Here is a 19,600-nt window from a genome sequence, read left to right on the forward strand (position 1 = left end):
TCCACTTAAAATCTCATGTCATTTAAGAATTGTGTATATCTTGAATGGGATGAATAGGATAAGAGCATCCACAGTGGTGCGGATGTCCCAGCGGACATCCCCGCGGACATCCCAAAAACACCTCCTGCCACGTCATAAAGAATTCCCACTGCACTGCCACGCCATAAGGACATCCCACTGCACAGTGGCGGACATCCCCAAGGACATCCCGACGGACTTCCCACAATAATAAAAATTCACAAATTCAACAATTTACGGAATTAAATAATTTACGGAATTAAAATTTCGACACAAATACGGAGAAATTGCAACCACTTTACTTAAAAAAAACATACATAGTACAGAAAAAACATACATAATTATTAAAAAAAATTGTCGTCTCACTCATCCGATTCCCCGCCACCAGTACCCTCATCATCCCCGCCGGTAGCCCCCTTGTCGCCACTCTCCGCCATGTCTCCCAACCCCAAATCGCGCCGCATACTGTTGATGATATTCTTCAGCGACGACCTGTAATGACGATCGGTCGATGTCCGTCATTCAACCATTGCACGTAACAGGGTTTCATGTTGCGCGACGCGGGCGAGTGAGGGGAGCTCGAGATCGTTTTGGGTAGGAGCTGTCGATTGGGCCTCGGCGGACCCGCTGGCGCTTCCACTCGCCATCCGCGCCGCGGACTTTTGCCCCAGCGGGCGACGGCGGTGGGCCGACGATGAAGGTGTCGGGAACTCTGCCTTGGCGGGGGGAGTTCGTGGGAACCAGCACTGCTACTGTCCGCTTCGGCCAGTCAGATTCAACACCCGCAGTAAACTTGGCCGAAGTCTGCACCACAAGATACACATCTCAATATTTGAATTCCCCGAAGCCCGCTGCAGCGTCTTTGAACTGATGGTGAGACAGAAGCTTCACATCCTCAGCAGACATGCCGCTGGTTGCCGAGCGGAGGTTGTTTGTGTAAATGCCGGCGAATCAGCTGAGCTGCCTCTTCAGCCGCTCCCACTGTTTCCGGCATTGCTCTCCGTTGTGAGGCTTCCCCCCTGGCGGTTTGAATTGGAGGTAGCTTTGGCTAATGCACCACCACATCCTGTCGATATGCTGGTTAGCCCTGATATATGGATCCTCCACTATACTGATCCACGCCTTCGCAAGCGCGATGCACTCCTCTGTGCTCCAGAAGGTCCTCTTTTTCCGGCTGGATCCCTCCCCCTTCACCATCGTACCCCGCCGCAGGCAAGGTAGTGCCCCGTCCCCTGCCCCTCCCTCTCCCTGCCCTCCCCCTCCTCCCTGTCGCCGTTGGTGCGTCTGTGGGAGAATCCCGGATCGGAGATAGCCCCAACTCCTCCATCGAGAACCTCTCGATGCCAGTGAGCTGAGTCTCGAGAGAAGTACTCGGGGGGTTGTCCGTCTATAGTAAATCCATATAGGGGCGATAGACATTGTCCACCGGTGATTGGGGGACCCCCTGCCTACTCCCCCCGCAGCGACAGGCGAGCCCTGCATCATCCCCGGCATCATCATCCCGGGCATCTGGGGCAGCATCATCCCCAGCATTTCGTGCATCATCCCCGGCATTGGGTCATTCCGGCACTCACACCGGGCATTTGGGGCATCATCTCACACCAAGGCGTGTACATGTTGTAGTACCCGAGCATCATTCCCGCCGTCATTTGGGGTTAGGGCATCATCCCCGCCATTCCGGACATCGTGGCGGACATTGGGGTACTTCTGCCAACGGGAAAGATCGGTCCCTGTGACTTGCTCGTGGCGGGGGAATCACTATCGTGGTGCTCCATTTATCTTCGAAAGAAAAGTATTTAGAGAGAGAGATACTCATTAATACAAGTGGTGCGAATGAAATGAAGTTCAACGAGCCGTATTTATAGAATTTTCAAAAAAAATAATAAAATAATCGGGTCGTCCGCGCCGACGTCCGTGGAGTCAACGCAATGGCGGACGTCCGCAAGGACGTCGCAACGGACGTCCCGGGAACGCCTCGGAACTCCGGTGTCCGTAGCGGACGTCCGTATCCGCGTCACCGCTGTACAATGGCGGACGTCCCGCGCGGAACTCCGGCACGCTGGCCGGACGTCCGCCGGGACGGGCGCCATTGTGGATGCTCTAAAACTATTCGGAGTATCTTTGTGGGACGGAGGGAGTACAAAATTGGAAAATGTGTTAGTGGAAAATGAGGCGATTACTGATAGTGGGAGTAGTAATGTTGCTGCCTGTGGCTTTTTTCACAAACTGTGTACGCATTATAACCTACCAAAAACTTCCTTCCCCTGTGTTAAGGACCTAAATCCTTAACATCGATTTCCACACAAAATCAAGAAACGAGATGTCGTCGTTGTCGAGCGCCCAACGTTGGGTCGTGACTTGGACGGCAAAAAGGGGCAGCTAAGCGCGAGATTTACTCGTCGGTAGCCTTAGGAGATGTTTCTTATTTGCTACTCAATTGAGCCAAAAGAATAATAATTTCATATATTGATTGAATGAATAAAGTGATAACAATAACTCCTATTTATAATGCTACTGACTTAATGAACCAGAAAACAAAGATATAGAAAAAGATATGCAAATCCCTAATATATCTAAACTAAATAATAATAGTATAAGACTCGTATCAACTCCCCCACGGTTAAAATCCACCTTGTCCTCAAGGTGGGAACCACGAACCAAGGACGAGAGTTGAAAGTAAAAGCTTTAGCTAGACGTCTCCTCCTGGATCAAACACATATCGAACAGCCGAATGTCTCCCTTTATCACCTCCAAGAATGCTCAAATATGGCGTGTCATTGCACGGAGGGATGAATCGTGTATCGACGTCGAGTGATGTCGAACGATGAACAATACTTGGGACATTGCCATCAAAGAAATCCACGTAGAAATAGGCAGTTATCCTTACACCAGTGCAAACACTTCCTCTCTTAAACCAACAATTCGTAACCTCCGTCGATGACATTTGAGCAACATTGAACGATGCGATTATCTTCTCCACTTCACCAATAGAATCATCCTCCTCTTTATCTTCTAGCAATGTCTCATCCTTTTCACCAATCTTCTCATCATATACCCCAACGAGCACTTGCGGTGACTCATTGTCGTTCTTGACAATCCCTTTGTTCTTGATGAACTCTCCAGGGGACTCGTTGTTTGGAACATCAAGAGGAGTGCCATCATTGTGAACATCGGTAACATCATCGGGAACATCATCACCAAATACTATCGTGGGAGTATTATCAGTTTTCTCTTCGGCTAAATTCTCATCTTGAATGTTCTCCTCAAACTCCTCCCCATCATCCGCATAACATAGAATGCGTTGTTTACACACATGTCCCCTAAGCCATTTCTCGGGACAGTGCCAGCAGAGACCCAACCTGGATCGTTCTGACTTCTTCGCTTGGGAGACCCGTATTAGCGGTAGGCGTGGCTGCTCTGGAGTTTGACTGGTCACACGCGCGGGCTGACTGTACAGGTCCCGCGTTGGCTTTTCGGTGAAGTAGCGGGGCTGGTGGGAGGCGGGCTGGACTCGCGCTCTTACCTCCTCCCGAGGGCAAGGTCGGTCCCAGCAAGTCTCCGAGCGTCGGGCCCGGTCAACGGTCGGGTAGCCGCGGTCCTGCTGTTGCGCTGGTGGGTCCCAGCACGTTGGGCGGTGCCGCTGCGTTGCGGTTGTCGGGTAGCGATCAAACCCTAATTGGGTCTGATGATCTCCGCGATCAGATAGGTGGCCACCCCCCTCGACGTAGCCACCGCGGTGTCGGGGCCAAGCGTCTTGCGCGCGATCGCGGTACCCGATGGCCTGGTATCTCGGCCGTGGGCGACGATCAGGTGGATCCAAGTGGTGTGAGACGTAGAGTGATTCTGGATCAGGCCACGACGGCGGGGGGAGTACTTCCACTCGGCTGCTCGGTGGGTCCCAACTGGTTACACGGCGAGGTTGGGCCGGCTGGTAGGGACGGAATGGCTGTGTGGCCTGAGGGAAGTCGTATTGACGACGGCGATAGCCGGCGTAGTCGTATGACATGTTGACGGACTGAATCGTGGTTGCGGTAGAAATGGTGGTGATTTATTTGGGGATATGGATGAACGCAGACGGAGGATGCTGAGCTTTGGATGAAAGCACCAGTTGTTAAGGACCTAAATCCTTAACATCGATTTCCACACAAAATCAAGAAACGAGATGTCGTCGTTGTCGAGCGCCCAACGTTGGGTCGTGACTTGGACGGCAAAAAAGGGCAGCTGAGCGCGAGATTTACTCATCGGCAGCCTTAGGAGATGTTTCTTGTTTGCTACTCAATTGAGCCAAAAGAATGATAATTTCATATATTGATTGAATGAATAAAGTGATAACAATAACTCCTATTTATAATGCTACTGACTTAATGAACAAGAAAACAAAAATATAGAAAAAGATATGCAAATCCCTAATATATCTAAACTAAATAATAATAGTATAAGACTCGTATCACCCTGTCAGAGCATGCCTTTGATTTATGTAATTATGTAAATGCTTTCTATCTCCATTTGGCAATGCAATAGTTACCTCGTTAACGAAAACATGGGAGTTATCAACATTTGTCCTGAGTCCTGACACAAAATCATCAATCACACCAACTAAATGTTTCTCTTAGAGTTGTTCGTAGTGATGCAGCTGCAAACCATTCAAAACCAAGTATATCTCCTCGGTGCAGGGATGCAAGCAATCCCCAGAAACAAATTCATGCTCCATCCCATCCAGCTCGATCAAGCTCCACCCAGCGCTCTTCCTGATCCCCCATCTCCTCTCTCTTAACCTCCGCACGTTCACCACGTCGTCCCAACGCCCCGAATTCGCGTACATGTGCGCCAAAACAGAGTACACCGAGCCATCTTCCGGCTTCACCCTCATCACATGCTTCGCAGCCTCCTCAGCCACCTCCACGTCTCCGTGTATCTTGCACCCTCCCAGCAGCCCTCCCCACACGAACACGTCCCCTCCCATCGGCATCCCCCTTATCATCTCCACAGCCTCTCTTATCATCCCTGCGCGCGCCAGAAGATCCGCCATGCATCCGTAGTGCTTCAGCTCTCTTGGAACGCCATACGCGCTCTCCATCTTTGCGAAAATACTCTTAGCCTCGCTGATCATCCCCGAGTGGCTGCATCCAACCAGAACGCCCAGAATCGTCACCCCATCCGGCTTCATCCCGTCTTCTACCATTCTTGTAAAATAACGGAGAAGTGATGAGCCATCGCCATGAATGGCGAATCCCATGAGCATCGCATTCCACAGAGCAACATTCTGCTCGCGACACGAAGCGAAAACCTCCTTAGCCGTTTCAACCAGCCCGCATTTTGCGTAGAGATCAACCAACGCGGTTCCTATATAGGCGTCCAGCTCAATCCCATTTCTCTCTATGTATTTGTGTATCTCTTTACCTTTCTCCATCTTTCCGAGCTGGGAGCAGGCAGAGAGCACCGAAACCAGAGCAACGTTGTCGAATCGCACCTGCAAATCAATCATACTGTCAAACAATTCAATAGCCTCAGCGGGCAGGTCCAGCTTCGCATAGCCAGCCAAAAGGGTACCCCAAGAAACGGCATTTCGTTCAGGCATTTCGTCGAACAGTTCCCGAGCAAGAGCAATATCACCAGCCTTAACAAACCCATCAATCATCACATTGTAACTCACGACATCCCTCAACAAGCTTCCTTCAAAAACCCCTTTCGCCCCATCAACATCGCCAAACCTGCAGTATGCGGAAGATATCGAATTGCGCACGAACACATCAATCAAAAACCCTAATTTCACGATTTGAGCGTGGAGAGCCCTCGCAAGCGGAAGCGAGTTTTGCAGAGCCCCGCAAGCTTTGAGTACGAAGGGGAAAGTGTGGAAATCGGGCGCGACGGGTGTCCGGCGCATTTGGAGGAAGAAATTTAAGGCGGCGCGGGAAGAGCGGAGGGCGGTGTGTGCTCGGATGATGGTGTTGTAGTTGAAAGCTGAGGGGTTTGGGATGAGAGTGAAAATCCTGGTGAAGTAAATGGTGTGGTCATGATTGGTGGTAGTGGAGTGTTGTCGGAGTGAAGAGGTGAAGGAATGGAGGATGTGAGAGAGAAGAAGAGAGGGGTGGAGAGAGAAGAGGCCTCTGGTGATGGCCTGAGCGTGGACTTGGTGGATGTGAGCGATGGATTTGCAGCTACGGTTGAGAGTGGATATGAGATGAGATGTTTGCATGCATATTATTTGCATTTGGATTTCTGCTCTATGCTTTCAGTTTCCATTTCTGTTGGGATTAGATGAATGAGGCGTTGAGGATTAAGAACTTGGAGATTTCGAATCTTGAAGAGAATTTTCTTCTTGGAATATTGGAATGGAATTGTGTAAAAGCTACTGTACAAAGCTAACTAAAAGATTAGCTATTTAACAAACTAACGGCTATTTTTAATCCTACGGCTAGGATTAAATCTTGACTACCAACCAGATCTAATGGCTGTTAAAACGAGTTGTCATAGCAGCCGAGCTCTTCTTCATGTTTTGATCTTTCTCTCCAGATCACGGAGCTGCCGAGCTTGTTGCCGAACTGCCGAACTACCGAACTGCCGAACTTGCGAACTGCCGAACTTGCGAACTGGCGAACTTGCCGAACTTGCCGAACTCGGTGCGCGAACTGCCGAGCTATCACAATCTACCAACAAATTGCAACTGAGCAATTAATGTCTTCACAAATCTCCACCTTCATTGACCAGTTGGAATTGTGGCTCTCTGCAAGCCAACCAACTCCAAACAAAACTCAAATTTCTCTCTTGTCAACGGCTTTGTCAGCATATCCGCAGGGTTCTCCTTTGTATCCACCTTGAACAATCTGACCCTACCTTTCTCCACCTCTTCTCTCACAAAATGTAGCCGCACATCTATGTGCTTGCTACGTTCGTGGAATACCTGGTGCCTCGCTAAACACAATGCACTGTTGTTATCACACCCTATGGGAATGACTTGCTGCTTTACCCCAAAATCTGCAGCTATCCCTCTCAACCAAAAACTTTCTTTAACCGCAGACGTAAGGGCAATATACTCGGCCTCGGTTGTGGACAATGCCACCACATCTTGCAACATTGACTTCCAACTCACAGCCGAACCATACAAGGTGAAAATGTATCCGGACTGAGACCTCCTTGTATCAACATTGCCTGCGAAATCACTATCACAGAACCCCATCAACACCTCAGTCTCTTTTCCAGCATCAGCTTTGAACAAGATCCCAATATCTCCAGCTCCCTTGAGATATCTGAGTATCCATCTTAAAGCCAGCCAATGCTCCTTTCCATGGTTGCTCATGAATCTGCTTGTGCAGCTTATTGCTTGAGCCACATCTGGCCTGGTTCCAATCATTGCATACATAACACTCCCTACAATGTTTGCATACGGGATAGCTTCCATTTCCTGCCTTTCTTCCTCTGTCTTCGGTGATTGCTCCATTGATAGCCTGAAATGCTGTGCTAATGGAGTCTTTGTCAGTTTAGTATCCTCCATCCTAAACCTCTTGACGACTCTGGAAATATAGTCAGTTTGATTCAACCACAACTCTCCTTTCTGCCTGTTTCTGACTATATTCATACCCAGAATTCGTTTGGCTCCACCTAGGTCCTTCATATCAAATGCAGACCCCAGATCATCCTTCACCTTCTGTACTTCTTGCTGCGAGGCTCCTGCCACCAACATATCATCCACGTACAGAAGTAAATAAGCAACAGTAACACCTTTCCTCTTCTTTATGTACACACACTCATCATACTTGGACCTCACAAACCCATTCTTGAGTACATGGTCATCAAATTTTTTATGCCATTGCCTACTAGCTTGCTTGAGACCATATATGCTCTTCTTGAGCAGACACACCTTGTCTTCCATCCCTGGCTTAATGAACCCCTCAGGCTGAGACATGTAGATAGTTTCCTCCAAGTCTCCATGCAAGAATGCTGTTCTTACATCCAATTGCTCGAGTTCCCAGTTCATTCTTGTCACCACAGCCAAGAGAATCCTAATTGATGTGTGCTTGACTACGGGTGAGAACACCTCATTGTAGTCCACCCCATATTCCTGAGTGAATCCTCTGGCTACCAACCTAGCCTTGAACCTTATTTGTTCATTATCAGCGGACTCAATCTTTTTCTTGAAGAGCCATTTGCAGCTGACTAATTTTCTGCCCTCCACCTTATCTACTAGGATCCAAGTCCCATTCTTGATGAGGGATTCTATCTCCTCAATCATAGCCTTTAACCATCTGTCTTTTTCTTTGCAATTCATGGCCTCTGCATAAGAGCCAGGCTCTGCAAAGTCTAATTCTTCAGCCACACAGAGAGCAAAGTACAACATCTCTGCATCTGCAAATCTGCTTGGTGGCCTTACATTCTGCCTTCTTGTCCTGTCTCTTGCTAGTTGATAATCTCTCAGGTTAGTTTCTCCAGCTACAGTTACTGGAGTATCTCCATCAGAGCCTTCAGATTCTGATGAGTCATCCATTCCCCCAACCTCAACACTAGCACCAGGCACAGAAGTTTCAGCATTCCCAGATGGCTTTCGGTTTTCTTGAAGGGCAGCTCAGTCTCAGTGAACACCACATCTCTGCTCACAACTACCTTCTGCATTCCAGGCTCCAAGCACCAGAGTCTATAGCCTTTTACCCCAGATTGATAGCCCAACATCACACATCTTAAAGCTCTTGCATCTAACTTTGTTTGCTTCATATAGGCATATGCTTTACACCCAAAAATCTTGAGTTGTGAGTAGTCTCCATAACTTCCATACCATCTCAAGTCCGGAGTGTCACTTTTAATGCTAGAGGAAGGGCATTTATTTATTAATTTGACAGCAGTGGACACAGCCTCTGCCCAAAACCTTTTCTCCATACCCGAGGTGAACAACATGCACCTTACCCTCTCCATAATAGTTCTATTAGCCCGCTCCGCTACACCATTCTGCTGGGGATTTAAGGGGACGGTTCTATGCCTCTTAATGCCCCTAGACTGACAAAAGGTCTCAAACTCTTTAGATAGGAACTCCAAACCATTGTCAGTCCTTAAGCACTTGACTGCACAGCCTTTCTCTTTCTCCACAATTAGGCACCACTCCCTAAACTTGGAGAAAGCCTCTGACTTCTCCTTTAGTATGTAAACCCACATCTTTCTAGAGTAGTCATCTATTACTGTCATGTAATATCTCCCTCCCCCAACAGATAGAACCGGAGAAGGCCCCCACAAGTCGCTGTGCACATAATCAAGTGGGGCAGTGGAGGTGTGTTTACCTTTCTGATATAAAAGCTTCTTGGCTTTGCTCAGGATGCATTCTTCACATGGTTTGCCGGATCTTTCTTCAGATCCTTCAATCACATCCCTTTTCATCAGTTCTTTAATGCTCCTATCAGCTGGATGCCCAAGCCTTAAATGCCAAAGCTCCATAGACCCTGACTTCACTGCATTTGCCTGAGCAGCATCTCTGACAGCAGATCCACATAGATAATACAAGCTGCCATTTCTTTTGCCTCTAAGCACCAAACTTCCACTTCTCCTGACTTCCATTGCCCCATTAACAGAACCAAAAGAGCAGCCCTTCTTTTCAAGGGACCCCAAAGATATCAGATTACGTTTTACTTCAGGTATGTATCTGACATTACTCAAGATCATAGTGGAGTTATCTTCAAGCTTGAATCGAACACTCCCAATTCCTTTAACCTGGCACACTTGGTTGTTGCCCAACACCACAGTCCCTTGTGCCCCTGAAATCTCTTCAAATAGCTCAACACTGGGACACATGTGAAAACTACATCCGGAATCAAGAATCCATGATCCTACTCCCGGCCATTCCATCACATTCAAGGCATGAGTGGTCTCTTGCTCCTCAACACAATCGGAGCTGGGCTTGGGGTTGTCACCTTCTTGGGCTTGCTTCCGCTTCCAAGCGAAGCAATCTTTCTTGAGATGCCCCGGCTTCTTGCACCAATGGCAAGAGCGTGTCTCTTTCTGGCCGCTCCCATTAAACTTGGGGGCTTCCTTGTCCTTCTTGAATCCCCTTTTTCCCTTGAACTTTTTGATAGTCAAGCTCTCGGGGACTACCTGAGTTCCTTGGTCCCCATTCTTCTGCAATTCCTTTGATCTGAGGGCCGACTGAACCTGTAGCAAAGTCACAGTCCCCTCCCTTCCAAACAGAATTGCATCCCGCATCTGATCGTATGTTTTAGGCAGGGCATTCAATAGGAGTATGGCCTTATCCTCTTCCCCGATGGTGACGTCGATGTTCTCAAGATCATCGATTGCCTTTCCGAAATCTTCCAATTGCTCCAAAATATTATTCTCCTCACTAAAGCGGTATGAATACAGCCGCTGCTTCATAAAAAGTCGATTGGCAAGTGATTTTGTCATGTACAACTCCTCGCACTTCTCAAGAATTCCGATCGCCGTAGTCTCCTTTGAAACTTCTCGCAAGACCTTGTCTCCGAGAGATAACACTACCACGCTATGCGCTTTAGCAAGTACCTCAGCTCGCTTCTGTTTTGATCTCTCATCGAGAACTACTTCCGGATCATCTTTGTTGAGTGCATCCGCCAACCCTTGCTGGATTAGCAACGCCTTGATCTTCATTCTCCACAAACCGAAATCATTTTTTCCGGTAAACTTTTCTGCTTCAAATCGCGAAGCCATTGAAATCGATTTTAGGGCTTGATCGATTCACCACTGGAGCTTTCCTTCTGGACGCCTCTCCGATTCCCACAGGCGGCGCCACTTGTTGGGATTAGATGAATGAGGCGTTGAGGATTAAGAACTTGGAGATTTCGAATCTTGAAGAGAATTTTCTTCTTGGAATATTGGAATGGAATTGTGTAAAAGCTACTGTACAAAGCTAACTAAAAGATTAGCTATTTAACAAACTAACGGCTATTTTTAATCCTACGGCTAGGATTAAATCTTGACTACCAACCAGATCTAATGGCTGTTAAAACGAGTTGTCATAGCAGCCGAGCTCTTCTTCATGTTTTGATCTTTCTCTCCAGATCACGGAGCTGCCGAGCTTGTTGCCGAACTGCCGAACTACCGAACTGCCGAACTTGCGAACTGCCGAACTTGCGAACTGGCGAACTTGCCGAACTTGCCGAACTCGGTGCGCGAACTGCCGAGCTATCACAATCTACCAACAAATTGCAACTGAGCAATTAATGTCTTCACAATTTCTTAATCCCCATTCCCTTTTCATTTTCTGATTTGAGATATTGCTAGCCATTTTGAAAGATACTTAATTCAGTTTATCCTGATTGTTATAAAGATAAGTTCTTTTAAACATAGGTTGAGTAAATATCCGTACGTTAAAATTATTCTTAGAGTTATTTCCCTATAAATTCTTAAACTTTCGTCAAACTGTGGTTTGCACACCAACTTTAAAATCTGTTTATAAATTACAAAACGATTGATTTGTTCTAAATTTGCAATCAAACTAATTATTTTTTCGGATTTTGCAATTAATTAAGATTTCTGCACTAACATAATTTGATGACCACTTATATGGCACTATCAAATATCATCAAAACGACGTTATATTTTAGGTGGCAAATCAACATTGTATTGTACTAGATTAAATCATTTTATTTGTTGAATTATGATTTATATTAAGTGATATTAGTGATGAAATTTTGAACAGAAAAAAAAATCAATAGTTTGATATTTTATAATTGGATTTTAAAACTGATATACAAAATCGAAATTTGACAAAAGTTTAAAGAATTGATTTAGAAGATCTAGCGAATCTAATCTTGAGTCCTGCGTGCCAAAAGATAAGTGGAGAAAACAAATCCATCTTTTATCTTACCACATATGCTAATATAAAGTCAATGATAGTCTAAACAAGTAAACAAGCATCTTCAAACAATAAATCTAAAAATATATATAGAAATCCACATGCTAGATAACTAGATTTGTCATCTATTTGTGGTAATTTATTTGAGAGTTAGGTCCATGAAGAGGGGGATAGGATAAATATAAATCTAATGCCCCCACTCCACACAATCTCATCTTTATACTTGATTTGGATTCTCATAATAAGTTGAGAATGAGGTGTCCACAAAGTTGCGGTGCTTTGCGAATGTACAATGTCCCAAAAGGATAAAGAGAGTCGAGATGCTCAAGAATATAAACTAATAACCACTTTATTACAGACTTTCGACCCTACTTTTCCAACTCACTAACAAATTTGAATCCATGTGAGATGGTTGTCACCATACTTGCTTTCGAGTCATTCATTTGGCTCCACTCAAAACTCATCGGATCAATCAAAACAGACATATCCAAAAAATCCTACTCATCATCATTTGTTTGATCGAATCTTGTTCTCAAATTTTCATACTTACACGTACTAACACCTCCAACCATTTGTTTAAATCACTAAAGTTACTTATTGGTCTCTCATGGTGCTTATAAATAACATTTAATGAAACCAATGATTAATCTCCGTAACTTAGACAATAAAAAATTTCTATTTATCTTAAAAAAACAATGTTTCACAAAGTATTCAAGTAAATGAGAAAAAATGTATTTTTTTTTTCTAAAAAAATGACTCAGCTATAGTGAAACAACCTGAAAAGGAATACGACTCAGCTAAAGAGGGACGGAGGGAGTATTTCACAAGACTCAAATTATGTCTCGATGACAAGAGGCTCTATAGGAAAAGACTTATGGATCGAAAATATTCATGTGCTAAACATAAAATGATGACAATCAACCACGAGATAGAATGATTAACAAATTCTAGTTTCTAGAAATCTTATATATAAGTAATTTTTTCAATATCTAGCCTGACTTCAAAACAACTATTGCCACTATTTATAAGGGATAGAAAACCCTATAAACATGAAAGGAAACAATTGGAATAATAATTTTAAAAATAAAATAAAAATAGTATATTGACAATTTCTCCCTTCAAACAATAGTTTAAAAACTAAAGTAAGGACAAATATATGATTTTTGAAATGAACGTAAGAACAATTTTGATGGTGGAATAAAGATGTATTCTCCTATTTATCATACTAGTATATGATTACCAAATTATCCAGAATAATGCATTCCATAGAGTAGTATACAAGACAATTTTAAGACGTGTTATCTATCCCTTTATTCCCTCGATAGTCGATAAATCAAAATAGCTTTTCTTAACTTTATTCCACATGAAGGAATGAGACCCATCTCTTAAATCAATGAACAAAAAAGTATTGGTGTAGTAGTGGATAAGTGCGACGTGGTATATATTAATATTGACTAACCAGAGAAAGGGGATAGGGGTAGGGGACCATGACACCATTAACCAATTAATCAAACTAAAAATAATCATTGTGCATTATTTAAGTGCTGAGATGTGGATTAACATATAATTGATAGAAATAAGAAAGGATCTAATATGATTCTTGTGATTACAACCACAAAGTTATTTATATATATCCACACACAGACTAGGATTTCCCACAACAACAAAACCATATCAAGAAACACAACATGAGGAGGAAGAAGAAGAAGAAGAAGAAATTAGATGGTGACAATTGAGAGTGATGAGTGTATATGTGTTATGAATCTCACACAATTACACTCTTCTTTCTCTTTCTGAAGGCAAGTCAATAGAGGCAAAGGGAAGGTGATGCCTTTCTTCCAGGCTTTTTCTATTTTGCTCTTAGTTTGTTTCCCTACTTTGTTTAGTTTGTGCTATCCCAATTTATTGGGATATGTTTGTTGAATTAATGTATGTTTGAGTTGGATTAATTACCCTCATTTTATCTTTTCCTGCACTTGCACAGTGACTTATCATCTCCTTCTATTGGATATATAATTATCAATCGAGACTCCGTATCTTTATTTTGCCAATTATTACATGATGGTTCAAATTTAAGAAATTTAATAAATTCATAATTTTTGTGTAGGGATGGGTGACTCCAATTATTGGAATTATTTATTCCAATTCCACAAATTGAAAATCTATCCCATTTATTTACAAATCTTGATTATATTAATCACATTTTCACTAGTGAAAATGTTAGAAATATGGGATAAAGTTCCTATGTAATGTTCATTATATATCTAAAATAGTACTCCATCTGTCTCAAAACAAGAGTCATATTTTGATATTTTGGTTCGTCTCATAATAGGAGTCACATTTCACTTTTACGTAAGTTTCATATAGGCATGCACAACGGTTCCGAACTGGCGGTTCACAGTTCATCATATGCATGAACCGGAACCGGCCCGCCAAAGGTCCCGGCGGTTCCGGTTCAAAAAACCGCTGGTTTGAACCTGCGGTTCAACCGAAAATTTAAAAAAAAATACTTTTTATTTATAAAAATTGATTTTTATACTTAAAAACAATTTTTACAAATAAATGAATACAAGAAATTCATAATAGCCCATAGATATTTGATGGGCTTGTGAATTTATAAAACCATTCTTGGTTGTTTCTCTTTAATAGAGACATCCTTGAATGTTTTATGTTTCACTTTCGATGTGAGACAAAATCATTCTTGGTTGTTTCTCTTTTATAGAGACATCCTTGATTGTTTTATGTTTCACTTTCGATGTGGGACAAAATCATTCTTGGTTGTTTCTCTTTTATAGAGACATCATTGAATGTTTTATGTTTTACTTTCGACGTGGGACAAAATTATTCTTGGTTATAGAGACATCTTTGAATGTTTTATGTTTCACTTTCGATGTGGGAAAAAATATGTTGAAGTATTTTCTTTTATAACTACATGTTTAGAGCATTCATTCATCTTTTTCCAATGTAGGATACAAAACTTTCTTTTATCTTCTACTCTTCTTCATGTTTTGTATAATATATATAAACAAAATTATTATTCAAATATATTCTTGATTGATAAAAATAAAGAATTATTGAGAAATATGATTTGTATATAGAAAATATTTATTTGTATAATAATTATTGTTAGGTTTATACAATTTGTATATGAATTATTCTTTCAATGTGTATAATATTATTTATTAGTTAACATATACATAAATTTATAAACCTAAGCAAATCATTAATGATAAAGAACTAATGAATAATAGTTTATGTAATAATATTTGTTGTTAAATTATAATAATAGAAGATAGAGTATTAATATAGACGAAGAATGATGGATGATCTATAATATACTTATAAATAAAGACTTTTATCCCACATTGAAATAAAGAGTAACACATCCAAAATGTGTAACTATAAAAGAGAATAATTCAATATACTATCTTCTTAATTGAATAAAATCCAATATACTCTCATCCAAGTATTGGCGTTTTAAAAATCAAATCCAACTTTAAGTATGGAGTATTTTTTTTTGTCTTTTTAGTCTTTATTATGTATAAAATGTGCTTAAACAAATTTCAAACAATAAGGTGAAAATTACAATTTTATTGATAATAAATTTGAATAAGACTAAAAATTACAACTTATAATGAATATATTTTATTTACAAAAATTAATAAACACTACTTAAAGTTAAACCTTTTGATTTTTAAAATATCAATACTTAATATTGGACTTGACCATTTAAATTGGAAGAGAGTGTATTGAATTATAGGGAAAACACTACTTGAATTATAGTGTATTGAATTATAGAGAGTGTATTTCAACTTATAATGAATATATTTTCTTTACAAAAATTAATAAACACTACTTAATATTTTATTTATCATTAATGATTTGATTATGTTTATAAATTTATGTATATGTTAACTAATAAATAATATTATACACATTGAAAGAATAATTCTTATACAAATTGTATAAACCTAACAATAATTATTATACAAATAAATATTTTCTATATACAAATCATATTTCTCAATAATTCTTTATTTTTATCAATCAAGAATATATTTGAATAATAATTTTGTTTATATATATCATACAAAACATAAATAAAAGTAGAGACAAAAGAAAGTTTTGTATCCCACATTGGAAAAAGATAAATGAATGCTCTAAACATGTAGTTATAAAAGAAAATACTTCAACATATTTTGTCCCACATCGAAAGTGGAACATAAAACATTCAAGGATGTCTCTATAAAAAAGAAACAACCAAGAATGGTTTCATAAATTCGCAAACCCATCAAATATATATGGGCTATTACGAATATCTTGTATTCATTTGTTTGTAAAAATTGATTTTAAATATAAAAATCAAATTTTATAAATAATATTTTTAAAAAAAAATCGGTTGAACCGGCGGTTCAAACCGACGAACCGCCGGTTCACGGTTCACGATTTCGCCGACCCTGAACCGGCGGTTTGAACCGTTGAACCGCCGGTTCAAACCGGTAAACCGCCGGTTCACGGTTCACGCATCCTTCGACCCTGAACCGGCCCGTTGGAACCGGCAACCCGCCGGACGGTTCAAACCGCCGGTTCCGGTCCCTGTTCCGGTTCATGAACTGGCCCGAACCGGTGGTTAACCGTCGGGCCGGTTCGTTTTGTACACGCCTAGTTTCATATTCCACTATCTCACTTTACTCACGTTCTATTATAAAAATAATATAAAAAAATAGTGATAATATTTGACTAACTTTTCCAACTCACTTCTTTATATTTTTTAAAACAAGTGCCCACATCAAATGTGATTCGTATTGCATTGCTGGACAGAGAGAGTACCTATCTGAGAAAATTATAAAATAGATAGAAGATGAAATATAAGATAAATATCATAGGATCTATGGACAGTGAATAGAAAGATAATGAAATTAAAAACATTTGAACAGTTCATATAAAAAGAAGATTATAATCCAATAATCAGTTTATAAATTTAGTGTTTATTATATTAGAAATGGGTTGCCACGTGGCATGGAGTGTTCAAACATGATGAGACCCGAGTTTGGCTCCTCCCTCCATTTTTCCCGGAAAACAACACAAATACCATATTTTTCTCCATTTCTCTCTCTACACACATAACTCAAAGAAGAAAAAAATCAGAAAACGAGAATCGATCTCCAGTAGTTATTATGGATAAGAAAGAAAAGGCAAAAGAGAAAAAGGAAAAGAGGCGCCAAGAGATCTCTCTCCTCCGTACCATCCCTTACTCCGACCATCAAAGGTATTCCAAATTCACACTCATCACATTCCCAATTTTTTGTTCAATTTAATGCCACATGAACTCACATCCCCAATTAGGGCCTGAATCAGATACTTTTGTTGCTTTCCCTTTCAATTCTCTATAATTACATCTATGTAGAGAAGTATTGATCAAAATTTGTGTGTTGCATTGTTTCTGCAGATGGTGGACCTCCGAAACTATAGCTGTGGTGACGGGTGCGAATAGGGGGATCGGGTTTGAGATCGCGCACCAGCTCGCGTTGCACGGGATCACAGTCATTCTCACATCACGCGAGACGGGTGTTGGACAAGAAGCAGCAAAGGTGTTGCAGGAAGGAGGTTTGAATGTGGTGTTTCACCAACTGGACATCATAGACCCTCCATCAATTGAATCCTTTGTTCAATGGATCAAGGAAGAATATGGCGGTGTAGATGTATTGGTATTGTGCCTCTCTCCCTTAACTGTCTACCATTGTTAGATTGGGATGTTTAGATGATGAAATGATATCAAGCACTGAAATGTCAAAGAGCATTATTGTTTCTGATTAATTTTTTTTTTCATTGATGGTGTGAGAATTCGTAGATAAACAATGCTGGAGTGAATTACAATGCTGGATCAGATAACTATGTGGAAAATGCTGAACAAGTTATTCAGACCAACTATTATGGGACCAAAAATATGATTAAAGCAATGGTTCCTCTTATGAGGCCTTCGGAACCTGGTGCTCGGATTGTTAATGTCAGTTCCAAATTGGGAAGATTGAGTGGCCGGAGAAATGTAAGCGGCATCCTAAGCTTCTGAGCCTCTATACACATATTCATGCTTGTTACTAATTTTCATGGTGTTGAATATTATCCCTACGTTTATAGAAAGTATTCGAATTTTCGACCAACAGAAACACCAAAGTACTTGTGCATTCTTCAGGGGTCGAACGAAGACATTGTGTGATTCTGAATTTCTGAAATGGCCTTCCTTCTTTTGAATGTGTCCTCCCCTTTTGATATTAATGGACTTTGTTTGTATTGTGCAGAGAATTGAAAATGCTGAAATAAGAAAAAAGCTAGAAAATGATGAGTTGCTATCTGAGGAATTGATTGATGAAGTGATGAGTACCTTCTTGAAACAAGCAGAGGATGGGACTTGGAAAGAAGGTGGCTGGCCTCAAGTATTCACAGACTATTCCTTGTCCAAACTGGCGGTTAACACTTACACGAGGCTGATGGCGAGGGAGTTTGCTAGTCGTCCAGAAGGCAAAAAGATATACATCAATTGCTACTGCCCCGGGTGGGTGAGGACCGCTATGACCAGTTGGGCCGGACACATTAGCATTGAGGAAGGGGCTGACACTGCAGTGTGGCTCGCCTTGCTTCCCGATCAGTTTGTGACTGGCAAGTTCTTCTCCGAGAGGCGTGAGATCAATTTCTGAGGCACAAGATGGTGTTCTGTGGACCACATTTCTGTTGCACCAGTTTCCAAGTTTAGTATTCAGGGAAACAGGCAACATAGGAGTGGAATTTTGCTGGCTGGTTTGATTATGGTAAGAGTTGGGAGAAGAAGCAAGAGCAACATCGTTTATCTGCTTCTTTTCTGCTCCTCTTACTATTGAAATCAAGATTCCTTTGCATCAGTAGACTTAGAACTGGTAGCTTTTGTTTTCTGATTTTGATGCAGGAACAACAGTCAATTACAACAAGGGAAGCAGGTCATTTTTTGTTTTGTTTTTGATACTAATATTTTGTTTTGCATTTTGATAGGCTCAAATTTGAAATTTGTCAAAACAAATTTATTGAGGTTTTATTTTGGTGAGTTGGGCCTATACTGCTTGCTTCAGTAACTTCAGCAGATGTGTTCCACATGACAAGATGATTATGATTTGCTTTTACAACAGCTTATCTATTCATTTACACAATATTCTAATACATATTACATCTACTGTATGTAATAACTCGGATAATCCATGTTGCGTGAGATTTACCTTCGTTTCGTCACCATAATCCAAAGTCGTTCTTCCCTCTGAATCCCTTTATCCCATACTTTGTCATATCTTTTAAAGAACAATCGTTCATCCTTTCTCGTTTCTCCGTAGACAACGGTAAATGTTGACATGTGACCCTGAATATTTATGCAACAACGACAAAGACAATTGCACAACAAAATTCCAATCAATTGTATACTTCAAAACGGTACTTGGAACTTTGCATGTTGCACAAAAATGTTCTCATATTTTTTTATATCATTTCTGGTACCTAAAAATCACATTTTTTTATATGTGGTGATAATTTTCATTCCAAAAATGCCTCTTCTAGGTAATTTTAGCAGTTGAGGGCAATTCTGGAAATGAACTAAGTAGTAAGTATACTTTTGTAGAGCTGCAGGTTGTGTCAGGTATGAATAGTTGATGTTAGGTTTTTTTTTATTGTACTTATTTATTTTGTTCTGCTGAGCGATTAGTGTGAGCGCCTCTCTCCACGTTATCTCTCCTTTTGTTTTCTTAATTTTCTGTAAAATCA

The 19,600-nt window shown here is 41.4% G+C and overlaps 2 protein-coding genes across 2 annotated transcripts; one reads left to right on the forward strand and one right to left on the reverse strand.

Annotated features, from left to right (window-relative positions):
- Window positions 1-4,181: 4,181 nt before the first annotated feature.
- Window positions 4,182-6,937, reverse strand: LOC121741083 (pentatricopeptide repeat-containing protein At5g61800-like). The gene has a single exon (XM_042133778.1). The coding sequence runs from the start codon at window positions 6,227-6,229 to the stop codon at window positions 4,628-4,630; it is 1,602 nt and encodes a 533-aa protein (XP_041989712.1). The 5' UTR covers window positions 6,230-6,937; the 3' UTR covers window positions 4,182-4,627.
- A 6,433-nt stretch (window positions 6,938-13,370) lies between these two features.
- On the forward strand, window positions 13,371-18,994 carry LOC121740804 ((+)-neomenthol dehydrogenase-like). Its single transcript, XM_042133432.1, has 5 exons — window positions 13,371-13,645; window positions 16,822-17,090; window positions 17,271-17,529; window positions 17,673-17,867; window positions 18,121-18,994. Exons 2-5 carry the CDS (start codon window positions 16,999-17,001, stop codon window positions 18,514-18,516), a joined length of 942 nt encoding a protein of 313 aa, XP_041989366.1. The 5' UTR covers window positions 13,371-13,645; window positions 16,822-16,998; the 3' UTR covers window positions 18,517-18,994.
- Window positions 18,995-19,600: the final 606 nt, after the last annotated feature.

Source organism: Salvia splendens, chromosome 7 (genome assembly GCF_004379255.2).
Source record: "Salvia splendens isolate huo1 chromosome 7, SspV2, whole genome shotgun sequence".
Lineage (NCBI taxonomy): Eukaryota > Viridiplantae > Streptophyta > Magnoliopsida > Lamiales > Lamiaceae > Salvia > Salvia splendens.